At 49.2% G+C, this 24426-nt stretch overlaps 1 protein-coding gene across 4 annotated transcripts in view; it reads right to left on the bottom strand.

The window, feature by feature from the left end:
• The window catches only part of LOC136344541 (uncharacterized), a 41435-nt gene that overhangs the window by 8986 nt on the left and 8023 nt on the right, over window positions 1-24426 (bottom strand). Inside the window, exons 1-5 of one of the 4 annotated variants that reach the window (XM_066292092.1) lie at window positions 9615-9750; window positions 3477-3782; window positions 3062-3414; window positions 1441-1636; window positions 133-254 (exon numbers count right to left, since the gene is read on the bottom strand). In XM_066292092.1, the coding sequence (XP_066148189.1) occupies window positions 133-254; window positions 1441-1636; window positions 3062-3414; window positions 3477-3765 (960 nt within the window). In that variant the 5' untranslated portion in view covers window positions 3766-3782; window positions 9615-9750. Of the gene's footprint in view, window positions 1-132; window positions 255-1440; window positions 1637-3061; window positions 3415-3476; window positions 3783-8045; window positions 8237-8297; window positions 8543-9614; window positions 9751-24426 lie in introns of those variants that run through there. The other 3 variants (XM_066292088.1, XM_066292091.1, XM_066292089.1) reach the window with 3 other exon arrangements.

Genomic DNA, 24426 nt, shown 5'->3' with positions numbered 1-24426 from the left:
GGTACTCGGTTTTACCTACGAACATGTCCTGTCGGTAAATATGGGTTTTTGGGTTAAGGTTCGGACATTACGCCCACAAAACACGAAATGATCACGTCGGACATGTGCACACGTTACGCAGATTTTACATACCTGAATGACTTCCTGGAGATCGGCCACGTAGACGGTCTCGGTGTCCAGCACCTCCTGCAGGACTCTCTGTTCGGGGTTGACGGACGGCTGCTCCTGCTCCCCTATCCCGCTGTCTGCAGAACCTGGAAACGAAACGTTCTAACTAGAAAATGGCGACGGAGCGGTCAGACGCAGCAGCCGGACCAGGTGGCGATTGTTTCTGGGAATTATGATAAAACAGCTTCATTTATAACAAGTTTTTTTCGAATCTTAATAAATCTCGCGCTGAATGTATAATTAATATTTTGTTAAGTTCGAGGCTTCCTACGCTGGTTAGGCAGACATCACAGCATGTCTACTACATAGGTTTAAGACCACGAACAAGTCCGCTTTAGGTGTGCTTTTTACGTTAAGGTTGACATTACTAATAAGCCCCAACTTCCGTCAGTGGGCAGTCTTGAGCGGTCATTAAAAAACATGTTGACTTTTCCTATCGAAGTTTAACGTCGATCCGATCTTTTAACGTGCCCAACTCGAACAAAAAAGAAAAGAAAAACGTATTAATTTTCATATTGGGCTTTGACGTCCTGACATTCCGCCGGGCATTTGCGTGGGCTCTTGGATCGCGTGGGCACTACCCTTGATGCAACCATATGACAAATTAAACTCACTAATTAATGTGCTTGTAGACGTCCTACAAGGTGGAACATCGTCGGAACATGCGGACCGAAGCCGCTCATTAAACGGCAACGTCGCGGCGCTCTCTTGTCAAAGCGACCGGGAGGACGCGATCGGTCGACTTGCGCGCGTGCGGCAGAAGCCATTAAATTCCAGCGTCAAGGCGCTCGGCAATGAACACTGCTGTTGGGGGATTTTTGGAAAATTTGCGACTTCCAAGGGCGCGAAGGATCGTTCACGTGAACTTTCTAATTCAACATTTTACAAAAAAAAAAATAATAAAAAAAATCTGGACTCCCCGCGGGGTCGAACCCCCAACTTTGCGTTCGACGTTCCTCGTCGTCTCCGCTACTCCGCTCGCGGACACGAAGCTGACGCCCACACAGTTTGACAGCGACTTTTGGCGACGAGAAACAAAAGACGCCCGCGGGGTTGCCATTTTATCGATACTTCGTTGAGGCTCCAATCTTCGTTAACAAACGACGCAGCACGTCCACTAAGCAAGTCCGACTGCCGCCGATTAAAACGCATTAATTATCGACGTTAGCCGTTAACGGGACGGAAACGGCGTCCGAAACAAATAAGGGGCGCCTTAAACTGTCGAGGCGCCCCGAACAATAATAAATACGTAAAGCATGCGCCGGGACTTACCTTGACTTCCCACAGGCTCGGGGTCGCTGTCCAAACTCTCGGCAGAGGCCAGATAGGCCGATCCGGGTTGGTGGAGCTGCCCGTTGCTGCTGCCCGACGACGAGCACGACCCCAAACTGGTCAGCGACACTGGACGCGATACCTCGGATGAGGATGTCGTACTGTTGGTTACTCCGGTGGAACCTTCACTGGGGACCTGGCGGAAAAAAATCGCCATGAAAGATTGTCCTCGGCTAGGAAAAACTGAGGCCACTACGCGTGTTTAAGCGACACATTCGCCAATTTGCATCTACAGATCGTTCCCGAGATACTGGAGGCGAGAAGCGCATTTAGCTATGCACACGGCGAGCGTGTCTCTAGATAGCTATCTCCAGGTACGTGCAGCCGCAGAGTGGCGCTTTTTTTTCTCCATAATTTCGCAATAAGGATTAGATCGGGACGGCGTGCTGTCCCCTGGCCGTGTTTGTCTTTAAATAATCGCTAGCCGCGGTCGCGAATATATATATATATATTTTTTTTGTTTTTGTTTTTTTTTTGACTGCGCCCGACTCGCACGATTTCTGTCGAAACAGAAATTGGCGGAATCCTCGTCTTTGGTGCGTGAAAAGACTTCCGAAATCGGCCGGACATGACTGCTCGGAGACAGGCACCTTCGACGAAATATTCAACCGCAATAACAGGCAGGACAATCACCTTTATTGTTAGAAGCAAAAAGGGGTATGGAATAATGACACTAAAATCGGCAGTAAGCAGTCGGGGGAAATCGACGTTGACCATGACGGAGATTGTCAGGTTCGCTTGCCAAGCGTTGAGGCATTGCCGGGTGCACACGGCGTCGGACCAACGCCCGACGAGGAGGTCCGACCTGCGATCCGCCGAGCGTCTTCGGCAGGCGAATTAGGAGCACCCGCCCGTGGGGCATTCCGAAAAGGAAAAAAAAAAGAACCCATCGGACGAACGCGAAATTCCCCCGCCGCCGCCACATTCTTACGTTAAAGGCAACAACCATATTGTCCTGGAAACATGTCTTAATTCAAGACGAGACTGCCCGACAATCGCTTTTCTACAGGAAGTCCGCGCCTTATCGCTCATTACACTCGTTTCTTAATGGCGCCTTGAAATGTGCAACTATTCGTTGCGTTGCATAAAATCGAATCCAAACGGAGTACCCAGTCGGATGGTGGATGACCCCTTTTCCCATGCCCACATACAGAGCGAGCCAAAAAAAATAAAAAATAAAAAATTCAAGAGCGCAATTGTTGACGTTTTTTTTTTTTTTTTAATGTTAAGGTCAGCCCATAGATGCCGTTCGTTACCATAATTATCCACTGGCAGAATGTGACTTGTGACATAATTTCGTCGACGGTAGGTGACGCAACTGGCCGTGGGCGCGCATACCTACCAAACGTGAGCACTTCTCCTCCTTAATTATTCACTTTATCCTTAATTTAATATACGTACAGTGTTTGTGTGTGTATGTATATTAAGGAATTACGAAAGTATCATATTTGTATACGGGCCCTCGCTCTAGGCCGTCTGCTTTTAATTAGCGGCGCCGAAGAGGTGAACGTCGATTGTGAAACCTCTAAGATGTAGGTTAAGAATGTGTTTGCCCACTAACCTGCAGATACTTCCCCAAATTCTTCCTGCCCACCGGAGTCCTGTTGGCAATCCCTTTGTCCGAATGCAAGTAGCTCCCTAAAGGCGTCGCCATATACCCTTCACAATTACCCCCACCACAGTCACTATGTTCCTCATTGTTTTCTACGGCACTGATGCGATTGTCGTTTGTCGCATTATCACGATCGCCGCCCGATAAATTATCATAATAGCACTTGCTGGCCCGTGTGCTCTTGTTGCGCGAAAACAAGTACGAATTGTTCTTATTCACCGACGCAGCTTTGGTGATGTGCAGATTTCCGGTGCTGATCACCAGCTCGGAGTCTTGCAAATTCGAGAGCATCTTGTGGACCCCTGCAATATAAACGGACCCTCTAGATCCCTCTCCCCCCACTTCAACGACGCAAACACCTCACCTGGCGAAATGATGTCCAAACTCTCGTTACTCTTGTTCAGTCCGTTTGCTCTCTCCGCGTGTCTGAGGCTGCGGTAAAGCCGGCTCCTCCTGGGTCCCAGGGTCTCCTCGGAACTGAACTTTTTGCTGATCTCCTGCTCGGGAACGTTGCTCAGAATCTTCTGCACGCAGGGAGATAAGTGCGTGAAGCTGCTCAGCTGGTGGGAACGCTTGGGCGTGGACGTTTTATGCGGATGATCTACGTTTTTGTGGTACAAGTAGGCATCGAATGCGCCCATAATAGATGGCATCAGGTCCGGAGAAGATCCTGAAAGGGAGTTTATTGCTGTTCAGTCATACAAGGACGTCACTGTGGCTCGGTGCTGGTTAGGTGCGCAGTATATGGGGAGCAGGAATTTTTATATTAAGTATTAAAGACCCAGTGTCTGGGCAGAAGGAATTTTTATATAAAGCGTTATGTTGAAACTGCCAACTAAGGTTGTGGCAATAATAATAATGCGTTTTACTGTGCGGTTGACCTCTAGAGAGACGCAGTTTCATATGAAAGTGTCCGCGTTAAGGCTGAAATTCCGCGGTCGCACTTATTCGATTAAAGCGTAGGACACAGCACTACTGAATAAATTAACCTTTTTCTCTGCCCCTAGACAGGCACCTTTACGTATCGCAACACACGCCAGTACTCGGCGGCGCTTCAGAACCTTGAATTTTCCTCCACGTTCCAATTAGAAAAGGCGCTTTTTCTCCGCGTAGCGTCGCCCATTTGTCGCCACGCTACCCGCCATAGGTGCGTTTTCTCGGTGTATTGCGTCACGGCGGCATAGACAGTTCGGCCGGCCAATGGCGGCTCGGAGACATTCGAACCGGCGAATCACAGCGCTGTCGATTGCCGCGAGCTGTCACTTCGATGATTTGTCAACGTCGCCGCGGGTGTGACGGTGGAACGCTTGGCTCGCAGCTAAGAGGTCGCGGGTTCGGATCCGGGGGAGGTCGTTTTATACCAAATATATTTATTTTTTTAAATCCGATTTTGTTTATTGTTCATTTATTTGTTTACGTCCGACGATTCCATTTTTGTCGCATCGTCCGAAAACAATTGAAAATCGAACGTCCGCAATGGTTATTACTCAGTTAGCAATAATAACACAGTGGCGGCCTTCGTGTGTAGTTCGCTTGGAAGATTTATACGATCGGATGGGACATGCCCAAGGGCTTTCGCATGATACATCCGAAGACGGGTAGCAATCTCGGGGCCCGCGTAAACGGCTTAATCTAGCGACTACTGTGCGGTTTAATGGGGCCTGTTTTTACTGGGTTCTGTCTCAAAGGCAATAACATTAGTTATGAAATGTCTCCCTGGCCGAAGTGCCAATTAAAACGGAATATTATCGACCAAGGCCGGGAAAAATCTTCGGGCGCCTATCGGCAAATAAAACTCATTTATTCAGTTTACGTTACTTTTATTATGTTGATAACGTCGGAGAGAGGCTCGAGTTCCAGTATCATCGAGAGCAAATACACATGCGCAGATATCTAGGACTTACGAGGCACCAAGGGGAATTCTGATGTCGTGCGCCCATCATGAAGGCCGATCTAATTGGTCGGACAAACATAAAGACATTCGGTTCTTGACCCAAAAGGGGCACGTTCTCTTCCGTCAACCTCCGAGTGACGGCTTATCTCGGAGGCCCTGCGAGAGTCGCTCCCAGTTTTTCGGTTCGTCATCGAGAAGTGCGACACTCCTCCGACAAAGGATGATCGAATAAAGGTGCCACGCATTAACCGACAAACACGTTTGCCGTGTAGTGCGAGAGACCCTTTAAACCACCGGCCGCTCTCCGTGCCGCCCTTTTTCTGACCGCCGCGGATGTCGGGTTTGGCGCGGGCGGTTGGCGGAGAAGGGGGGGGGGAAGGGGGGGTCACTCGAAGGCGAGTGAAGAGGCCGAAGAAAGCAACGTAATTAAAATCGAAAGATGCAGATTATGGATGCGTTCAATTTTGCACGCTCCAAATGTGAGAAACGCCTCATTAGAGGCCCATAAAGCTTTGAATTTCTTAACGATACAAGTTAGTTTATTCGGAAAACCGAGTTGTGTTTATTCAGCGTGCATGTGCACGGCAGATTGCGTTTAATTGCGTCGGGTGCATTCGACAAAAACAAACAGACAGCGCCGTTTCGGCTTTGGGTTACGGGAAAACGTTTAAAAAAAGGGTTCTGTGACGTCTGTGAATAAACTGCCAGGACCGGAAACATCTTCGAAAATAGTTTCACATATTTTGTCATCGGTAACGGAGAGTACGAATCGCGGACGCAGGACCGGCCTCGGCGGCTCTCGATATCTCGCGCGGTCAAGGGTCGTTCCGGTCCGTCAGCATTGCAGAGGGACGCTCGCCTTTCGGACCGGATCTATTTGGAACTTCAAGCCGAAGCCGTGGAAACCCTTTCGTTGTCCGAGTTTCGGCCCCGACTGCTCCATCAGACGCAGTCAAAATACACCGAGCTGGAAATGCTGAATAAGACGATTTTGATATGCCCGGGCGATTCGACAAGACGGCTCGCCCTCGCAATCGCTTTCGAACTTGGAAAGTTCGAATTTGGAAGGAAGCTATACGAGCACGGAACCGATTGGCTGACGTCAATGGCGTTCATCTAGCGCTTCCGGTCCGACCGGAAATGGCCCCGCCTTTCGATCTTCAAGCGTGATGCCCCACGAACTTTTACCTTTTCGGCATCTGGAGGCCGTTTTTAGTCTGAAAATGTGCCATTTAACAAGAATTTTCCCGCGTCGAGCTGCGCCACTGAGCCGTGCGTGTCGGGCACGGTTCTCGGTCGAAATCACGGGGAAAAATGCCGATTCGTCACTTTACCGAGCACCTTTTCTCTTGCAAGCAATTCAAATGCCCAAAGTACAGTTTTTCCCCATTCCTCTTCCGTTTTTCAAATAGCGACGCGACGGCTCTTCGCGATTTTCTAGGCTATTTCCTGCTGAATTTCCCCGCACCAGGCAGACCGTACGTTCATTTAGAAATTGATGGAAAACGTTCGAATTTAGAAAAAAAATACACCGGAAAATGCAGGTCCAAGTGGCAGGACAAAGGAATAAAAAAATGTCTACTTGTAAAAACTGTGTTTTTTTCTTGTTCATCAGCACCTCCCGCTGCGTTTCACTCATCAATTTCTTCGAAATGGCGGTTGCCAAGTGGGAGCCTTTGCGCATAAAGTCGCGCAGCATCGGCGAGCCGCACGCGACCTCCTCCGAATATAACAGTTTTTTCACAAAAAAAAATTCAAAATAGCGCGCCATGAAGGAAACGACCTCTACATGCCGAAAGAGGAACGACTCGTGGGGCACCGCGCTTAAAAATCGAAAGTTGAGGGCGTTTCCGGTCGGACCGGAAGTTGCCAGATCGCCGCCATTAACGCCGACCAACCGGCTCTGTTCTCAGTCGAAATTTCACCTCTCCAAGTTGGGAAACGGAAGAGCCAAGAGGGCGAGCCACCTCCTCCAATCGCTCGGCGTAGTTCGGAGCGTTTGGAGTTCCGCGACGCATCGCGCGCCTGAGGATGCCCCGGAGGCGAAACTTGGGCCGACGGTGCGACTGAGATTTTTCGGATCGTCACGTGATTTCACGGGAAGACAACCGGATCTAACGCCGTCGATTTTACGGGGACGCGTAGGAAGGACCGCACAAAAACGTATGACAAAAATCGCCTTAAATACCCACAAAGCTACCTCCGGGAGGTGCCGACGCGCAGGTCGATATTTACATTAATTACCGGTTGTGCGGAAACTCAGGTGATAGCCCCATTAAGGCCGGTACTGATCGAGCGTGCCGTTTACTGGCTGTCTCATCATTCTTGGTACCATTAAAAAACAGAAGAAAACCGGACGGTTCAATTGAAAAATGAGCCTCCTGTTTTTAATCAGTCAATTCAGGCTCGATCGGTCATCTGCGGCTCTTACCGGCCACTAGTGAATAATCTCGGATGCTAGTGAATTGACAGGCATGTGAATAAAAGTGTTTCCCACGTGGGATCTGGGTCAATCTAGACCGATAAGAAGCGTCGATCGTTTCGACGGGAAACTGTGACTCCTCAGAGTCGTGGTAGCGCGCTCGCCACATCACTGGAGCCGCCATTAAAAATTGTCTACATTACCGCTGGTAGATAATTACGAAATCGCATTAAAGTAGCCCGATATGGACTGTTAATTAGACTGCACGAAGGTCACCGATACGACTCGATGGCGTGTCTACAGAACTCCACATACATGGAATAGTTTTCACCTCACCGTATTATTATTGTTATTATTATTATTATTATTATTATTATTATTATTATTGTGATTATTATTAATAAAAATGCAATAAGTACCGAGTGAACATCTGGATTACTGCTGCGGCCTTTCACCCGAATTAATAAGGCAATTTGCGATACTACTGCCTGCAATGAGTTATAAATATGTAATGAAGCAATGAGATGTTAAGAGCAAATCGTTAAATATAGAAGCATGAGCAGAAATTTCCGTGATAACTGGAGACGCTCGCAGCGAGCAACAAAACATGAGCGCACCTGCCAAGACCGATGAAAGGGTCAAACCATTAACATCCTGTCAACCTTAACTGCCAGCAATTATCCACTGAAACGCTGATGACGGTGGTATCGATCACAGCCGTGCTTTCCCTATGGAAACTAGCTGGAGGGTACGTGTTCATAAATCGACCCTAAACAGCTCAACAGGACTGCACCCACGCCAGCCTCTCTCTCTCTCTCTCTCTCTCTCTCTCCTTTTCTCTCTCTCTCCTCACCGCAGCCACAGCTTACCTTTAGGATCGGTATGGTTCCTCTTGGAACCGCCGTACATCCTGCCTAAATGTGCAACATCCCCTGGCAAACTTCCCTGCTCGCACACACCCGCACACATGCACACACACACAAACACACACACACCCCCCTTCCCGAAAACGCGCTAGTACTGGAGTGCTATTACGTCAAGGTCGGCAAAGACCTACGCGAAGTACGACCATCGGGGAGCCAGCACGCGATATTGGTAGACTTTAAACTGAATTGTTTTAGTCTCATGCGTATAGAAAAGCCGAGGCTGCGACTCGGCAACAGCGCAATCGCATGGAAGAACAATTGGGTGGATGGACCGTCTATTGGTGCCGGAGGCACCTCTTAATGGTTGAAGTTCCGATTTCTGGGTGGCTTATTGCCATTGTTGACGCACGCAATCCCTCACGTGACGACGAGGACGAGATAGGCGGTGTCGTCACCGCTCCAACCTCTCGCAGCTCCGTAGCTCTGCACTTGCTTTGAACCGGCCAACGAGAGTTACTCATGTATGAATCACTCGAATTCTAAATATTGTCGTCATTTGCCGTACAGTAGCTGATTGTTGGATGGACGCGAAGCGACGGTACCGTCGCCGTCCTCCCTCCCGGTCCCCGCACTTGGAACGGGACAACGTCAAAGCCCGAACGATTCCTCCACCGATCGAAAATTTTCCCTCCTCCGAACGAGATGTCCCAATCGCTATGCCGCCCGAGGCAGGTGCGAATGGTCTCATTTAAGGAAGAGTCAAAAGCTAGAACAAACGAAACACTGCAAAGTGAAAGTGAGATGCAGTGCGGCGATAAGGTTAATAGTGGTTAAAAGAGTCCGATGGTGAACCGCCCACTAGTGACTTATATCTGATCGAAACAAACCTACGGAGAAGGGCCGCCACCTCTCGTGGTGTGCCGGCCAGGGGGAACATGGGGCCGAATTCGACGGGGAAAAGTCTGTCGTGGAGAGACGGGCGAAACGTTGTTGTTGTTGTCACTGTCGGAGTCGCACACGACGTGTGTGCGTCCCGTAGAAACGGGCACGAACGGCGTTCGCAGCCTGTCCAAAAGCGCCGATTGACCGAGCCCCGTCACACGGACAATATGCAACGGACGCAGATACAAACCCATCGAATCGCCACGGTCTGTTCCAATAATTAATTATTCCTGCGAGGTACGCCGAATTCGTGCCCAGCAGCGGTAGGCACATAGTATATACCGAGCGTGTGCCCGGGCCCAGCTCGTTGGACATATCTTCGCTATGAATGTGCACGTAACGGCATTGCAACGAACTACATTGGTACTATTTACTTACATTGTAGCTAAACAATAGGAATTTCGAAAACACTTGTAAGCAATGTACTCGCCCACGATTAAATGGAAACACTGGCGATTACGGTTGATTAGGAGCTATAAATGCATCGTTTCGATAAGATAACGTGATGTTCAAGGTGCTTTGTTATTGTCCTCCGGGTCGGGACAAGCCGCGCTCATTGTCGAGAATTTTCAAAGGCACGTGGCACGGTGCCAAGGGGAGAAGAACATGCGGGTTTATTTGCACCAAACGGAGCAGTGACCTAACCCGAACCAGCACAGTGCTCAACGGGACACCGATCGTCACCTCGCCGAGACCGACGCGTCCCAAAGGTCGACCTGCGCGGACGTTCGAAGAACCGTCCTGAAAATTGCGGACGGAAAAAAATCGAAGAAGAGTCCCAATCGGGGACGTGCGCCAAACGTAGAACAGAAACGTTGACGTAATTCCGTTTCCGGAACGTTCCGAATGGCGTCCGCGCATGCGGGCGCCCATTAAATCGACGAAAGGGTCAAGATTGAAATAATGTCCGGCAATCCGCGTTATTTGCTTTGAACGTATAAATACCCCTGCAGGCATCGACACTAAGTACCACCATTATACATAAATATTGATCTTAATGCAGTACTTCAATCCCTTATCGCAGCGAAATTGGAAAAAGCACACGCACTGGCTGTCACAACAAGGTAATAATTTCCATCCCGAGAAGGGATAATTTCTATTATCTAAAAGCGAAATATTAAAATTATACGGCATCGATATAATTTATAGTCGTTGGTACTTTTATAAATCGATAATTGCCAGTTGGAGAACCCGCAGTTCTAGAGACGACCGCCGGCTAATGAAGTGGTCATAGTTTTTCGTTGGTCAGCCAATTGGAACGCCTTTTGTATTTTCTTGTGGATGATTGAATCGTGGCGCGGCCGCAACTCATCTGAGACAACAAACAAATCATCTGCACGAGAGATGGATCAATAAGTTCATCGCCGGCACCTTATGCAATACTAAATTATTATTGACGTGTCACGTGTAAACACCCAGTATTGCGTGCGTGTTAGATCAATCAAAACGTCGCTGCAAATTACATAAGCGAAATAAATTTTTTGCATTCGCGTGGGTTTCGCAAACGGTTCGGCTCCATTAGACGCCATTCAGGAGACGTAAGATCGAGGTCGGTTACAGAGGAAAGAAGAAAGAACCTCCCGAATCGAAGATTGAGGTTTTTTCGGCGATCGATAAGGGCAGAACCCAATTGCACCGACTCAAACGCGTCTTGCGTGGTCGCTGAACCGCGAAGGTCGATTATTAGTACTGGACGGCTGCAATGCTCCCAGCCGCCTTCGTCCCTCATCGCCGGTTTCCACCCCGAGACGCGAGCGCGACCACCTTTCGTCTTCGATCGCATGCGATAGACAAGGACGAATATACAATTGAGAGACGATCGGGGCACCTTCCTTCCGTCTCGTCAGAGACGCGAACCGGAGTTGACGCTGCAACGGGCGGAAAGCCGAATTTCGACGGGCAAAAGTGGCGAACGGACATGAATTATTTCCGAAAACGGCGCGAGCTCCGCCGCGTCGCGTCGGTACCCGGGTCCACATCCGACGGGAGCTGTCCGAGTCGCGAAGCGGCCGAGCTTGACCGTTGAAGGTGTGACATTGCCCGCGAGGATTTTTCGAAAAGGGCCCGCGGGGGCGAACCGTCGAAAAACGAAAAATCCCACCTTTCCCCCGGCTGTCCATTTCTTCCTCGTCCGCTAATTGCCGCCCTCGCGTTCGATAATCTAACTTGGCCGAATCACGAAAATTACCTATAATTAGTCAGGGAAAGCAAAAACGGCTGTAGGTGTCCAATGAAGTGAAAGGACTCGGATCCCCTATCAGGAGACAAAATCGGTTTTTCTTCCTGGTCGTACTGGTCGATCAATATTTCCGAGTCCCCGAGGTGGTATCGACGTTTTGATTGAAAGATTGCAGCCCGTAAATCTCGGCACAATGCACAGTACCCGGGGGGGCAGGTTACACAATCGAGAGCCGGGCGCCCGTTTTCTCTCCCCCGTCTCCGCCGGCCTTGTGCCGTTTACGGGAGATGGTCAGTTTTAATGCCAAACGGTGGGTGTCACGCTAATCTACTAATGGGACACAACCGGCAATAAATCACCCCTCGTTTTACGCAACTATATTGCCGAAAAAATGATTGGTGAAAGTGCTCTTACCGGCAGCCTGTAAATTCACTCTTAGTTGGACACATAATATATTTCCTAATTTACAGAGTATTTACATTCGATAAACGGGCATTTGCGTCTGCCCACCATCATCTCGGGAATGATTTACACGCGATGACTTTCCTTATTCCTTTTCATTGAGTACCCGCGGTGGGCGGAACCGTCCGCAAGAAATTCCGCATTTTCTGTGAAATATTGTCGAGGAAATCGCGACAGTTTAACCTCTGCGGGACCCTTATCGATTATCACCACGATCATCTCTCCCGCCCGCCGTACGCAACGAACGGCAGCTCATGATCGAAACCGTTCCCAGTGAATCGCATCACTATTGCCGACTGTTGTGTCTCACAAGAGAATTTCTCTCTCTACGGGGCTAACGACGGGTCAAACGGGGCCTCGCTGGAATCGATATCTATCGGATTAAATCAATAATCTCAGACTTATCAATATCGTCGGTCCCCATTAGGAAGTCGTGAAATTGCACAAATTTTTTCTACGCGTCAGTGCGTAAATCGCGATATTAAGTTGGGCGTTTGTATGCTGCGTAATGAACATGCATACATACCTGTCATGCTTTTGCCTATAGACGAGCATGATATGGTGTACTTATAGAACCATATTCAGTAGAACCGTCAGACAAACAAAAAGCACTGGAACCCGACAGGGCAGAAGCCCTGAGGAATTTACAGGCCATATGGCCGGTACAAGCTGCCTGTCGTGCCAGTTCGATAGACGAATCGATCAAAAATCAATGTTCAATTGATAAGCCATTTATATTCCGCAGACAAAGGGCGATGTTATTCGGGGTTTACCGAACAGCATTTTCCAGTCTACATGGCCATTCAAAAGGTGTGAGGCATGGTACTTTCTTACATGCATTAGTATGGTAAACGTTTCAACACGGCAATTATTTTAATTGCTTATACTATACGGCATATGGCCGACGTTACAAGTGACTCACTCACTTATTTATTTCTGATCGACGCGAAGTAATTACTCAATATTATATTGTCAATCTGCTAATATATTGGGTCAATGTTTTTGCTGCGCCTGGGGAGACAGGAAATGGTCGTACCGTTTTCGTTATCGAATGCGTTTTTATCGAGAAGGTACGGCTCAACACTGACCCATTAAAATAGTTTTAATGCAACGGGCACCGGCCTTGAAGTATTCACGGAATCGTGCAATTCTGCGTGTTCGAATGTTACACATGTAAAAATCGGCATGACTCGCACCACGGGACGTCGAGATGATCCGAAACTGTACGGGACGAAATCGCTCATTTTGTGCCATGACATAGCAGAGTGACCCAGATAGGCTATCACCGAAGGAAAGACTGGACCCGTTGTCATTGCTCATTGTTATCTTTCGGCGGCCTTATCAGGGCCGAGATTCTCGTTCGTTCATCTTTACCGTTTGCCGTGTCACCGTCATCGGCGCAATTTGCGTTAATGCGTTTAAATGTGCGGTGCGCCTTCGCCATCGAGTCAAGAATCGCATCCAAAAATCGTTCTCGCCACGGAGGGCTGCCGGTAAATTCCGACACGGTTGCTCGCGCGTCGCGCTTTGGGGTCGCAAGGGCGCACAACCTCCTTGCCCGAAACGGAAACAAACGTCGATTGCGCAACGTGCGGAGTGAGGCAAAACGCTCAGCGACGTTGCTTTAGGACGGGAAAGACTGTGTTGAAGTCCGAATAAACAAGATTCTCGATTTGTTCGCACGCAATAAACGTGAATCTAGTCTAGGAACAGCTTTAGATTAGATTACGGTAATAAACCTACTTGCGTTGTTTGATATCGGAGGCTGACTCAAGCGTGAGAAAGGTGCACTCGCGCATTTCCTTAGCTTAATTCGCGGGCAATTTCTGGCCTAACGCACGGGGGGCAAAAAAGTGACGCTCCCCCCTTGCGCCGCCGCTTAAGGGCAAAGTCCCTGCCGGCGATTGTAGCGGGAACGTCGTAAGAGCGGCGAGAGGAGATAGAAAAGGTGCAAATGAAGTAAAACCACTCGAAACAAAAACAACCAACAAGGAAGAAACTTTCTATTTTCTATTTAAGCAGCCGAGTCGGACTTTCGATACTTTACGAGTCAAGTTGACGGTGCCATCTGAATGTCCGATCACCGTTTACACATCAGATAAGCATCGCAGTCTATTTTAAATAAGATGGTTCGTATCTTCGACGAAGATCTGGCAATCCCACGCCTAATCGAACCACCTGTTAGCGGTTATGTTGCGTTTCAATATATTTTTTTACTCGACATATGGTCCGACAGGGTCAACGATTCTTCCAGGAAATTTACACGTTTCGAGAGATAGCTGATCAGGAACCTGTGCAGCGTCCTCGTCGCGTTAACATCCATATTCCGGTAGCTCGCTAACAAGATGGGCGGGGCGCGGCATCTAATGAGCATTGTTTGTTAGGCCGGTTTTCGCCGGGATTAGTCCCATCGCAGTCAACAATCGAGAGTTCGGCGCCCGTGACCATGCAACTTTGTCGCTCGTTAGGTACCATCACCGACGTAGGGGGTCCCATTTCTTCTATTGGCTTTCGTCCGCGCATCTCATTATCCTTCTCGCTCAGAGGTAGCGGACGGTGAGCTGACCGACGCCTCCAAAACTCCGCAATTTCAACGGGACCCCGGCGAAACGCATTAATCATCCTAATTCCGGTGCATCGGGGAACGCATTAAGAAGGGCGGAGCCCCCGGGCAATTAACAGCGTGTATGACTTTTACGTGTTAATCTAACTTCGATTTCCTGGAAAGCTTTTAGGCAAATTGGGGGCCTTATCTAGATTAAGACGTCGACCGGGACAGCGCGGTTTGGCAGCGGCGAACCAGAAGCTTTTTTGATTAATGTCTGCTCTCAAGACGGAATCCTATTAACTCTAGACTTCAACCTATTAACGGAAGAAATCCACTCGTTAATAGGTTGAAGGAATTAAAATTACGATCGATGTAGCCGACGCTGGATGGTCTGGAGATTTGAAGATTTCTCCCGTGGACGGATCGTTCCCGGGTCCGACCGTTTGCAAGATCCCTGCGGAAATCGGAGGCGAATTTGTAGCACCGCAAAGTGCCGTTTTCACCGAAAAAAAAAACTCTGATTCGCCACCGCCGCGTCACAATCGCCACGTCATCGCACCGTATAGCCGTCCTTGTCCGCCATCTGAGCCCTTGCGCGCAAACGACAGCTGTTTCACTGATCCCATCTAGCGAAGCAGGATCTGGTGGCAGTCGACACGTACGTCACGTTTGCCGGGCCCATTTACGAGCGTGCACCAGAAAAGGACGGCCGTGAAGCTGCCGCAGCTGAGGCTCGCTCGAGTCACGGGCTGACGCGACAGCGGCGACAAACGAGAGAGCAACAGAGAAAACGCGAGACTTTTCTTGAATTTTCGTTTCCCGCCAAAAATCGAGAAACTCGTGCGTCCGTCGCGAGGCTCAAAGCGCGCTTCGGAGCGCACGACGTTCTTTCGCTCAAAACTAGCAGTCCCCCGAGCAAACGGAGAGCACGAGGGGCCGCGCCCGTAAAAACAACGCTCCAGGTGCACATGGGCCGGACGCCCATAAAAAATTCATCGTTGGCGTGTTGGAACAACCCAAATGGACCGTTCGGGGCACTTTATTGGCTCTTCAAACCGTTTGGGACAACTTCGTAAACAACCGAAGAGATGGCCAGAGAGGGAACTTTAATAATCAATTATCGACAACTTATGGGAACCGCGGGCTTGTACGGGACCCACACACGCTCTCGAGAGGATCTCTGATGGTCAAAGTGCTTACTCGAACGCATATCTCGGACAATATTGCGGGGCCGAGTTTAATGTCAAATTCCCGTTCTTGTTCTAGTGACGGAAAAATGGTCTATTGTATCGGGCAAATGTTAAGGTGCGATACATAAAACATCAATAATCGAAATGCCAGGGTATAGGTATGCGTGCATTTGAATAAATTTTACGCAACGTATCGGCCTAATTTCTGTTTGGTGTGTTATAATTCTAATTAAGAGCACAATAGGGCGGAGTTGCATTAATCTCGATGGCCTAGATTTGAGTAGGCGCCAGGTACAGGACAACGTCGGTACTTAGCAAGCGATCAGTGATTAATGCGGACCAATAAGCCGGGAAGCACGCGGACAATCGAACGAACATCTCGATCGGCCGACGACGACGCTCGTCGCGTCCAATAGCGCCCGCTGACAGTTGCGGGCGCGCGTCAACCGTCAATTTCCCCGAAACAATTAACGAACGCAACGTTGTCGCGTATCTGCGTCGCGATAATTTCCCCGATCGATGCTCGAAGTCGAACGCGCGTGTTTGCCCCAAGCATTACGGTGTCACTGTTAAGGAGCATTAACGACAAAAATCAATATCTTGTTACGGTTGTGTGTGCATGAGGCAACGAGGAGTGGCCCGCATTGTTTTGTCCCGTAATTTAAGCCATCGCAATTATGATTTCACGCCAATGTTTAGCGCCTTAGCCCGCAGACACCTGGTGACAAGTTGACAAGAAAAATTACGTCGTTCTCGTTGTCCTTTTGAGCATTTTGTCACGCACTCCGGTCTCTGACGTAACGACATTACGCGCCGCAGCTTTAAGTAACGCAACCCGGAGCGCTTGCGGGCGCCCCGCGCCAATCCCCCCCCCCCCCCCATCTCGATGACTAGATCGGGAATTGGTCCACCCGCGTCTCGACAAGCTGTCACTTGCGGCGTCATTTGTTTCGTTTCCCGTTGCCGCGCAACTTAGATAATCCATCGGGCTCGAGTGGTTTGGCCTTTGGATGGCGCTTGGGCCCACACGGGCGGCTCGTTTCCAGTGGGCGGATTAATCTCTTTCTAATATAAAGGCCGTAATTACCTGCCCGAGTTAATCACGATCGTTCCGGCCGCGGACCCGCGGCGTGGGCCGCGAACGCAGGGCGACGGCGACGGCTAATTAAAACGTTTAAGGAGGTCCCGATGGAGGGGCTGGACGCCCCCGATCGGCGAGCGTTCCGGGGAGTGCCGCCGGCGGGCGCTCCGGAAAATCCGAGGGGGTCCGGGCGAACACGTTCGCCGGTTCCGTCGCGCCGCTGCCCGGTTCGAGCCGCGGCCGGCGGGACGGTCGTTAATCTGCCGCTTAAGTTGATAAACTAATTTGATTTAAAGTTATTAATTATCCCCAAACCTTCCCGCGACTTAACGATATGTAAATTTCGATTGGACATGTGATAGCTTTATTAAATATACACCATACAATGTTTAATTACCGCGTATCTAATCTCATCTCCTTAAGTGGAATTCCACTCGTATCCTTTGCATGTCACCTCGAAAACGTTGGAATCTTGGCGCATGTTAATACACACGACTTCGTGGAAATGTCCGACTTTCTAGTATATATCGTCGTGTACGTGGCTGATGATCGCGGACACCCCGGTGCAGGTACGCTTGATGGGGGCGCGTGGGAAGGGTCACGTGGTCAACGAATGGACGAAACGAATTAGGGGGCGCTAGTTCAATAATTGGGCGGGCGAGCGGAATTCGGGGGAGGCCGGGGCCTCGCCGGGGCAGGGCGACGAGATTGAAGGGAACGCTCGTTGTGACACGAGCGACCTTTGACCGTAGCTCTGGCCGGCGGTTAAGCTCTTCTCGGAAATAATCCGTATTCCAGACCGACTGGTGCAATGCACGCGTCCTTTCTGTCACCGAAACGGCGCAGATTTAGCTCATTATTTTTAGAACGAAAACCCTCATTAGAGCAACCAAAGTGCACTGCCATGTAACCGTGTAACATATCGCACGCACACGTTACGAAATGGCAAATGTAAGCGCGAATAATTCGATTCAAGGATGCGTTAACCTTGGTTTAGTTGCCAAGATTTTAACTGACAAAGAGTTTTAAATTTGTCGCCATTTCGGTTTATTTCCTTTAAGCACTTAGCTCGGTCGTAATTCTTCCCGAAGGCAGATTTTAATTGTCGAAAAAGGCCCCTTTTAATTAGCGCGACATGTGTTTCAAAAGGGAACTCGTTTGTACCACCGTGCAGGGGGGCATTGCCGGGAATCTGTCGCGATGATCCGTGGGGTTTCCCTCGTGAGGGAAGAGCGGCCGACCACGTCCAACTCGCCCCCCAACTGGATCTGCCCGGGGCCCACCCGAGCGGGGGTGTTGGGGAACTTGGAATTGCTTACGAACGCGGTTGCTCTTCGGCATCTTATCGGTGCCTCTGCGAGGAGCACGAACGAAGCAAAAAAAAAAAAACAGTTCCCCCCTCGGCTTCATCGGGAAAAAGCGGTTCCAGCGAGGGGCCTCTGCTTAAAATCTCTAAATCAGAAGCGCCCGGCCTTATGAGGCCGAGGCCCATTATTTGCGAAGCTCGACTCATCACGGACTTGCCGCTTTAACCTTTGTTATGCGGGACGCGCATGACTGTCCCAACTAAAACAAATCATTTCGGTCTTCGGGAAACCTAATAATATGTGTACCGGAGGTTAAAAAGGGGCACCGCATCGGGTAAATTCTAGGAGCAGCCGTCAGCCTTATGGCTTAATATAATAAATTGCAGACAAACGTATGATTATTTGCATTAAAATCACGACGTTCTTTGTTGGGTGCTCCGAACCATTCATTCGTGTAATGTTGGATGAATATACATGGGAACCGTATCTCGGGATACAATTCCCATTATGCCCTTTATGGAAGTCGGTTCGTTGCGACACACCGACGACAAATCACGTCTTCACTCACTCCGCCACGGGCCCCGTTCGATGTGTGCGGCTAATTACGATCATAATGATCTCGACATCAAATATTTGCATGTCTCGTTACTTTATCGTGTTTATCGTTCGTATCTGAAAGCAAACTTAATTTCGCAAATATTGTGGCATTTCCAAGATCCAAAGGGCAACGAGATGACCCCGCCTTGAACCCCGGCTCATCAATGCAAATTGCCCGGCCATGACTGATGCCACGAGATATATGCAAGAAGATAAATTACGGAAAAAGAAGAAGCGGGTGATAAATAGGTCTTTACCTGTGCCATTTGGTAGTGGTACTGGAGAGATTGAAGATAGTGCTGCAGGCTGATGGTGTGCGTCGCAAAAATAACCCACTTAAACGATGCAATTTATCGCTTCCTCATCGGAATTTTTCCATTACATAATTTCAACTAGGAAATCACTTTCGGCCGGTCGGATCATGCGCCAGAGCGAGATTAACCAGAAATCGACTCTTGAGAAAAAAAATAATAAAAAAGTTTATTTGAGGAGATGAGGTCTGTTCTTGAGACCTTCCCGATGGCTCGAGAGTCTCGCAGGCATGAATTAATAACGGGCATTTGCGGTTGACAGGGGCAGCTGTTGACGCGGCGCAACAGCTGAGATCTAGGGGGCCCCATTCAAGTGGGTTTTGACCATTTCCTCTGATTGTGTTTCGGTTTTATTGTCGCACCCGGCGGTGGGCGTTGCAACGGCACTCCGGCTACTTTTTAGCATTTCCATTATCAAAGTCCCTTTATAGGTTTATGTGGTGATGCAAATATCTCCTTTATAGCTAAAGCTGGTAGTAGAAATGTGCTTGTTTCGTGCAGCCGGATGTTGTTTTGGCCCACGTTTGAGAATAATAAATCAGACAATTAGTTTGCGCATTACAATGCCCTCTCATGCAGATCGCGGCTGTGGCTGAGCGACGACTCCGTTGCTGGGGCATTAATACCAAGAGCCGCGCTGGAGTTTTTCCAAATATCGACGACATACGGTCCACTTGCGATTGTCACAAAAAGCCAAATCACATACATACCAAGCATTAAATATTCCCTTATGTGCTTATTCCTCGGATTTCACGGTACTGTTCCGGCGTACATTGGCCGTACGTGACAAAATGGCGAATTGACCCAGGGTCGGACAAAGCCGATTTTTTCGCGACGTGACCAGGAATACCATTATTCCAGCGTGTCGTCGAATCGAATCGGAATCCCATTGCACTTGGGTCACTAAACTCCAAAACAAATATTAGCTCTTATCAGCATCTGGTCTTGGGTTTCTGTTTGGTTTGGCACACTTTTTAGGAGTACCCGATGGGCGTTCCGTAGACCTCAAACCGCTGGGCAGAAACGACTGCGTGTGCGACCAGTCGTAAATCTCCCCAGATTTATTTGACTTTAAGAGGCAGAGAGGTTTGTTGTTGTCTATTAAAGCAAATTCCCGGTCTTAAGCAAAAACTCGGGGCGCGAATAAATTGACGAAAAAAGCTCTTATTCACGTGCATGCACATATACCTAACGCATGGTTATGATGAATGAACGGACTCATAAGGCATGAATAAGAATGAATTCTTATGAGTGGGCTATGATTTACGCGTTCATAGGATTTTCGACGCCGTAAATTACGAAACCATTACCATAAGCTATGCGGCACGTTTGTTAATATGTTGTCACGAAACACAATGGACTGTCCTGTGACGTATTTTAATCCGGCCTCATATCGTAGGTGATAAGACTATAAAGAATGTGTTGTGTGGTAGGTACAGCAGAGTAAAGACGGAAGAAAGAATAAGCATTGTTCCCATAGAATGGTATACGTCGTTTTAGTGTGACACACTCGGGGTCTTATATGGGGGAAATTTCTACATCAGGTAAAGTTCACAAGATTGATATCGACGCAGTGAATCCCCGTGAACTGGTGTTTTTTTAGCTTGCCAAGCCCTTCTCTCCGATATAAAATGCGGGGGCGGATGCGCCCTTGAGGGGGCCTACCTGACGTCTCGTTGCTTCTTCAAGGGTTGATTCGTTCTATTCCTGACGTGCTTCCAGGGGGTTTGCGCGAACAGTTACACCGGGGAGTCAAATTTTTAACCTAGCTGGTACGCAGCGATGACGGAAACTGGCCCGAATGTCCCGAGACTGTGCACGGAGCACTGCCCGGCCTAGCTGAAGGGGGACTCGGAAACTTTTTGCTTACCAACTTCCAACGAGGGCCCCGAGGACTCTGCAACTCGCCGTGGCGTTTTGGCTGATTGCAAAACACTTTTTTACTGCATTTTAAACGAATAAAAAACTGATGACCACATAACCATACATAAAAAAAGAACAGGAGACAATCGGGGATGTCTCGCGCCCTTCCGACGGGCCGGACGGATCTATAAAAATTGTTCAATTGAGTCGACGGGGTACTTAGGGTAGAAAGGGTAGCCGCCCGCTACATGACGTTTTCTTGCTCGCATCGCTCTGCTTGACGGATTTCTTGGTTGTCGCATGATCGTTCAAGTCGAAGACCGCTCGAGAAGTCACAACCCGCGAACAAACGTTTAAATCTGGAAGAAAATTGCGCATACTTCTAGATCTACGTCGCATGACGAATACGTAGCCTGCGGCGCTATCACGTGAGAATTTGAGTACCCATCGAGGGCACAAGGCCGGTCAAATTCGAGCGCAATTGCCCGAATTCGCTCTTTTTTTTCGTTTAATTATTACCGTCCGCGCGCAAAAAGTACATTTCTGACAGTTGACGACAACGTCATGCGACGACGTTCGCGATGGGACGTGGAGGTGTCGACACGTGAGGCGAGGTCGCGTATATTCGGTTGCCGATTCTATCGTCGCCTAGGGCGCGATTCGGAGGCGACCGGCCAATTTTCTGAAGAAAAGTCCCTACAGAACCGACCGAAGGAGGTCCGTTCCCCGACCCACATCCCGTCTTAACCTCCGCACGACACCGAAATCGAACCCGTTCAACCCTTACGCCTTCCCCCCGCGCCGTCCAACCTCCTAAACCAGCTGACGCCTATCGAAACCTAGACAAAGTGAGAATCGAATTCTCTTCACTTCTTCTTTCACAGACTCATTATAGAAGGTATGAGCGGTGTTGAATGTGTTGACCTGCTTGTTAGTGCCTCAAGAATGCCGACCGGCGCCAAAAGTCGAGAGAAACAACTAGAGGCAATGCCCAAGTGGCCGCCTTCACGTCCGCGCTGGTCTCCGCGATTTTTGTCGCATAAAACCGCAATTACAGTCGTTCTAATTGCTAAATGGGCTTCTGTCTCAAGAGCAAACCTCATAAATCAGTGGTATTAATAAAAGGGATGCCACTCAGACGCCATTAACGCGATCTAAAACCAATAAAGACACTAAATAAAATGGAAGCGATAAATTACGGCGGAATACAAAATATGTTATCCCATTAAAATGGCCGTTTTAATGAGACAGATTCCGCCGGGTCCGTCGATAACGGGAGGGAGGGGGGCCCTTGGGGCGATGCAGTTTTTGACCCCGCCGCATCATCATCAGCGTGTGCGAATGTTCTGCTCGCTGTTTTGATTTAAAATCCCGCAGATCGTTCAATGTCGACGTCCGACAATGAAAATATTGACGGGTTTAACGAGGTCGACAGCGGCTGATCCAGTTTAAATAGCTCGTCTTTGACCCCGTGATATCCTTCCTGTTTTAATTCCTATTGTTATCATCTTTAACGTCGGTGCGTGACTCGAATTCTTATACCTCGCAAGTCGATCGAGGAATATCACTGGGAATTCGCCGCGTGTGTCATGTCGAAGCCTTATGAATATCCATGCATTGGGGCAGCTCGACTTTCACTGCATTTTTAGCTGCGCCGCTTCACCTTAGCGGAATTGCCTACTTAGATCACCAAGAGCCCCAGAAATCGCGAAGCAGAGATCTCTTACGGAATCGGAGAGCCATTACGCGACATTGTTGTCGAAACGCTTCGGCTTCGGCCATGTCGCCATTAAGAGCACCGTTTTCGCATCTCTGTGACGCTCACGTCGGCTCGACGTCTTCGTCCTATTACGTATTCTTTACCTACGTCCCGGCTCCCGCTCTCCCTCTCTCTCTCTCTCTCTCTCTCTCTTTCTCTGTTCCTGAGGGTACTCGATCCATCTTACGTCCAAAGAACACCGTGCGAAGCCCCACGCTCGTTACGTAATCGCCGACAATGTCGCTAACCTGCAGTACCGGGGTACTACTGACTGATGTTTAACATGGCCATTGTTCTCAGGCCACTCTTTTCTCTAACTGAACGTCTGCCATAGTTCGGGTCGTCTCTGTGAGAACAAATCGCGAGGACTGACTGACACTGGACAATGTTTGCGATGGTGTTCGACGACAAACAATGGGGCCCGACTTCGCCATATGCGGCATTTCCAGTCCGTGGTAGGTTCTAAACATAGGCCTTCTGGTTTTTGCCCCTTTTTCGTCGAGGATATAAATAAGTCTCTTATGGGAACGGCCGGAGAGACGTCGGGTACCGGGCCAGCTCCGGCGAAGCCCCAACCGAAACCCTTTGGCTCGCCCCACGGCAGCTCGGTGCGAAAGTGCCACTCTGATGTTCAACAGCTGGGAATCGCGCTCTTGAGGTGATTAATTAAGACATTTTTATGCGGTTAATTGCGGAGTACTTCTTTGGCTTCCCTCGTACCGCTCATCAAGAAATCTCGTAAGGTCGTTGGTACCCGATCATTATCTAATCTTCCTTATCTGGTCTGTACTTCAGTTTCCGACGTTCTGAAGAGTCCAGTTGGTGGGCATAAATTGGAGATGTTGAGGTAAAAAACGCTCGCTTGCTAGTGGTCTTAAATGGGTCCGTTTGTAGGAAATTATATCGGATGTTACGTTTGCAAAAAACGCGATTAAACAAGGTTTAAATGCCTTTTAAGTCGAGCTGCGAGTGCTGTTTAAAGCTGACGATGGTTGTCCAAATCCGAAACGTCGCAGTCAAAAATCTGGTGGCGCCGTGCTCCGGATTGGGAACCGTCTGGCTTCAGCAGATTTGAATGGTGCTCCGACCGACAGAGCAATCTCCACTTGACAATGCGCAGTTGCTGCGTTTCCCCGAAGATCGGATCCGATCTTCTATTCATTTTTGCCGCAAAAGACGCGCCGGGGCTCATTTTCGGGGGGCATCTTGTTGCTTATGCATAACGATCAAAATTCGTTTGAGTCCTAGAAAATCGTCGCGAATGTCCAGCACTCGTCGTATCTTCGTTTCATCTGAGATTCGTCCCAATCTTTCACGTCGAGCAATAGCGCTCTCTTGAAGCGGACTCTGCCGGCCCCGGTGGACTGCCCGTGGTGGCGCTGGCAGTGCAGTTGTCCGTTACTTTACTCCACACGTTCTTCATCCAGGTAACGACTGGTCACTGACTGCCTTACGCGGATGGTCTTTAAGAGGCTCCATCCCTGAAGATTGATCATCAAGTTCTTTGTTGCGGCCCGATGAGTGCGGGCAGAATCCCACTTTGTCAGTTTCTGCGAACACGAACACCCCAAACACGTCCGATCTCCTCTTTCTCACCCTCAAGAGGGGATCGGAGAGGAGGCTCGTTTTGAATAGGGAATGTGGGTTGCAGAAGTACCCCTGTAATCAGTGGTATTTTGATACGCTTTGGCCACGGACACCGCAGACTCATCCATGGTAATCACGTTCGAGGGTAGGGACGTAGATAAGTAGGTATTCACTTTAGTATCTTTCAACTTGTGCCGCTCCGAATTCGTCTGCGGCACGTCCGGCCGTGGTGTCCCCGCGAGAGCAAATGCTCGAGTACCAGCCCTACGTCCAGCCTAAAAAACAGTTGCTCCTCGCTCGGAATTC

This window comes from Euwallacea fornicatus, chromosome 17, assembly GCF_040115645.1.
Source record: "Euwallacea fornicatus isolate EFF26 chromosome 17, ASM4011564v1, whole genome shotgun sequence".
Lineage (NCBI taxonomy): Eukaryota > Metazoa > Arthropoda > Insecta > Coleoptera > Curculionidae > Euwallacea > Euwallacea fornicatus.
This window is presented reverse-complemented; position numbering and strand designations above follow the sequence as displayed.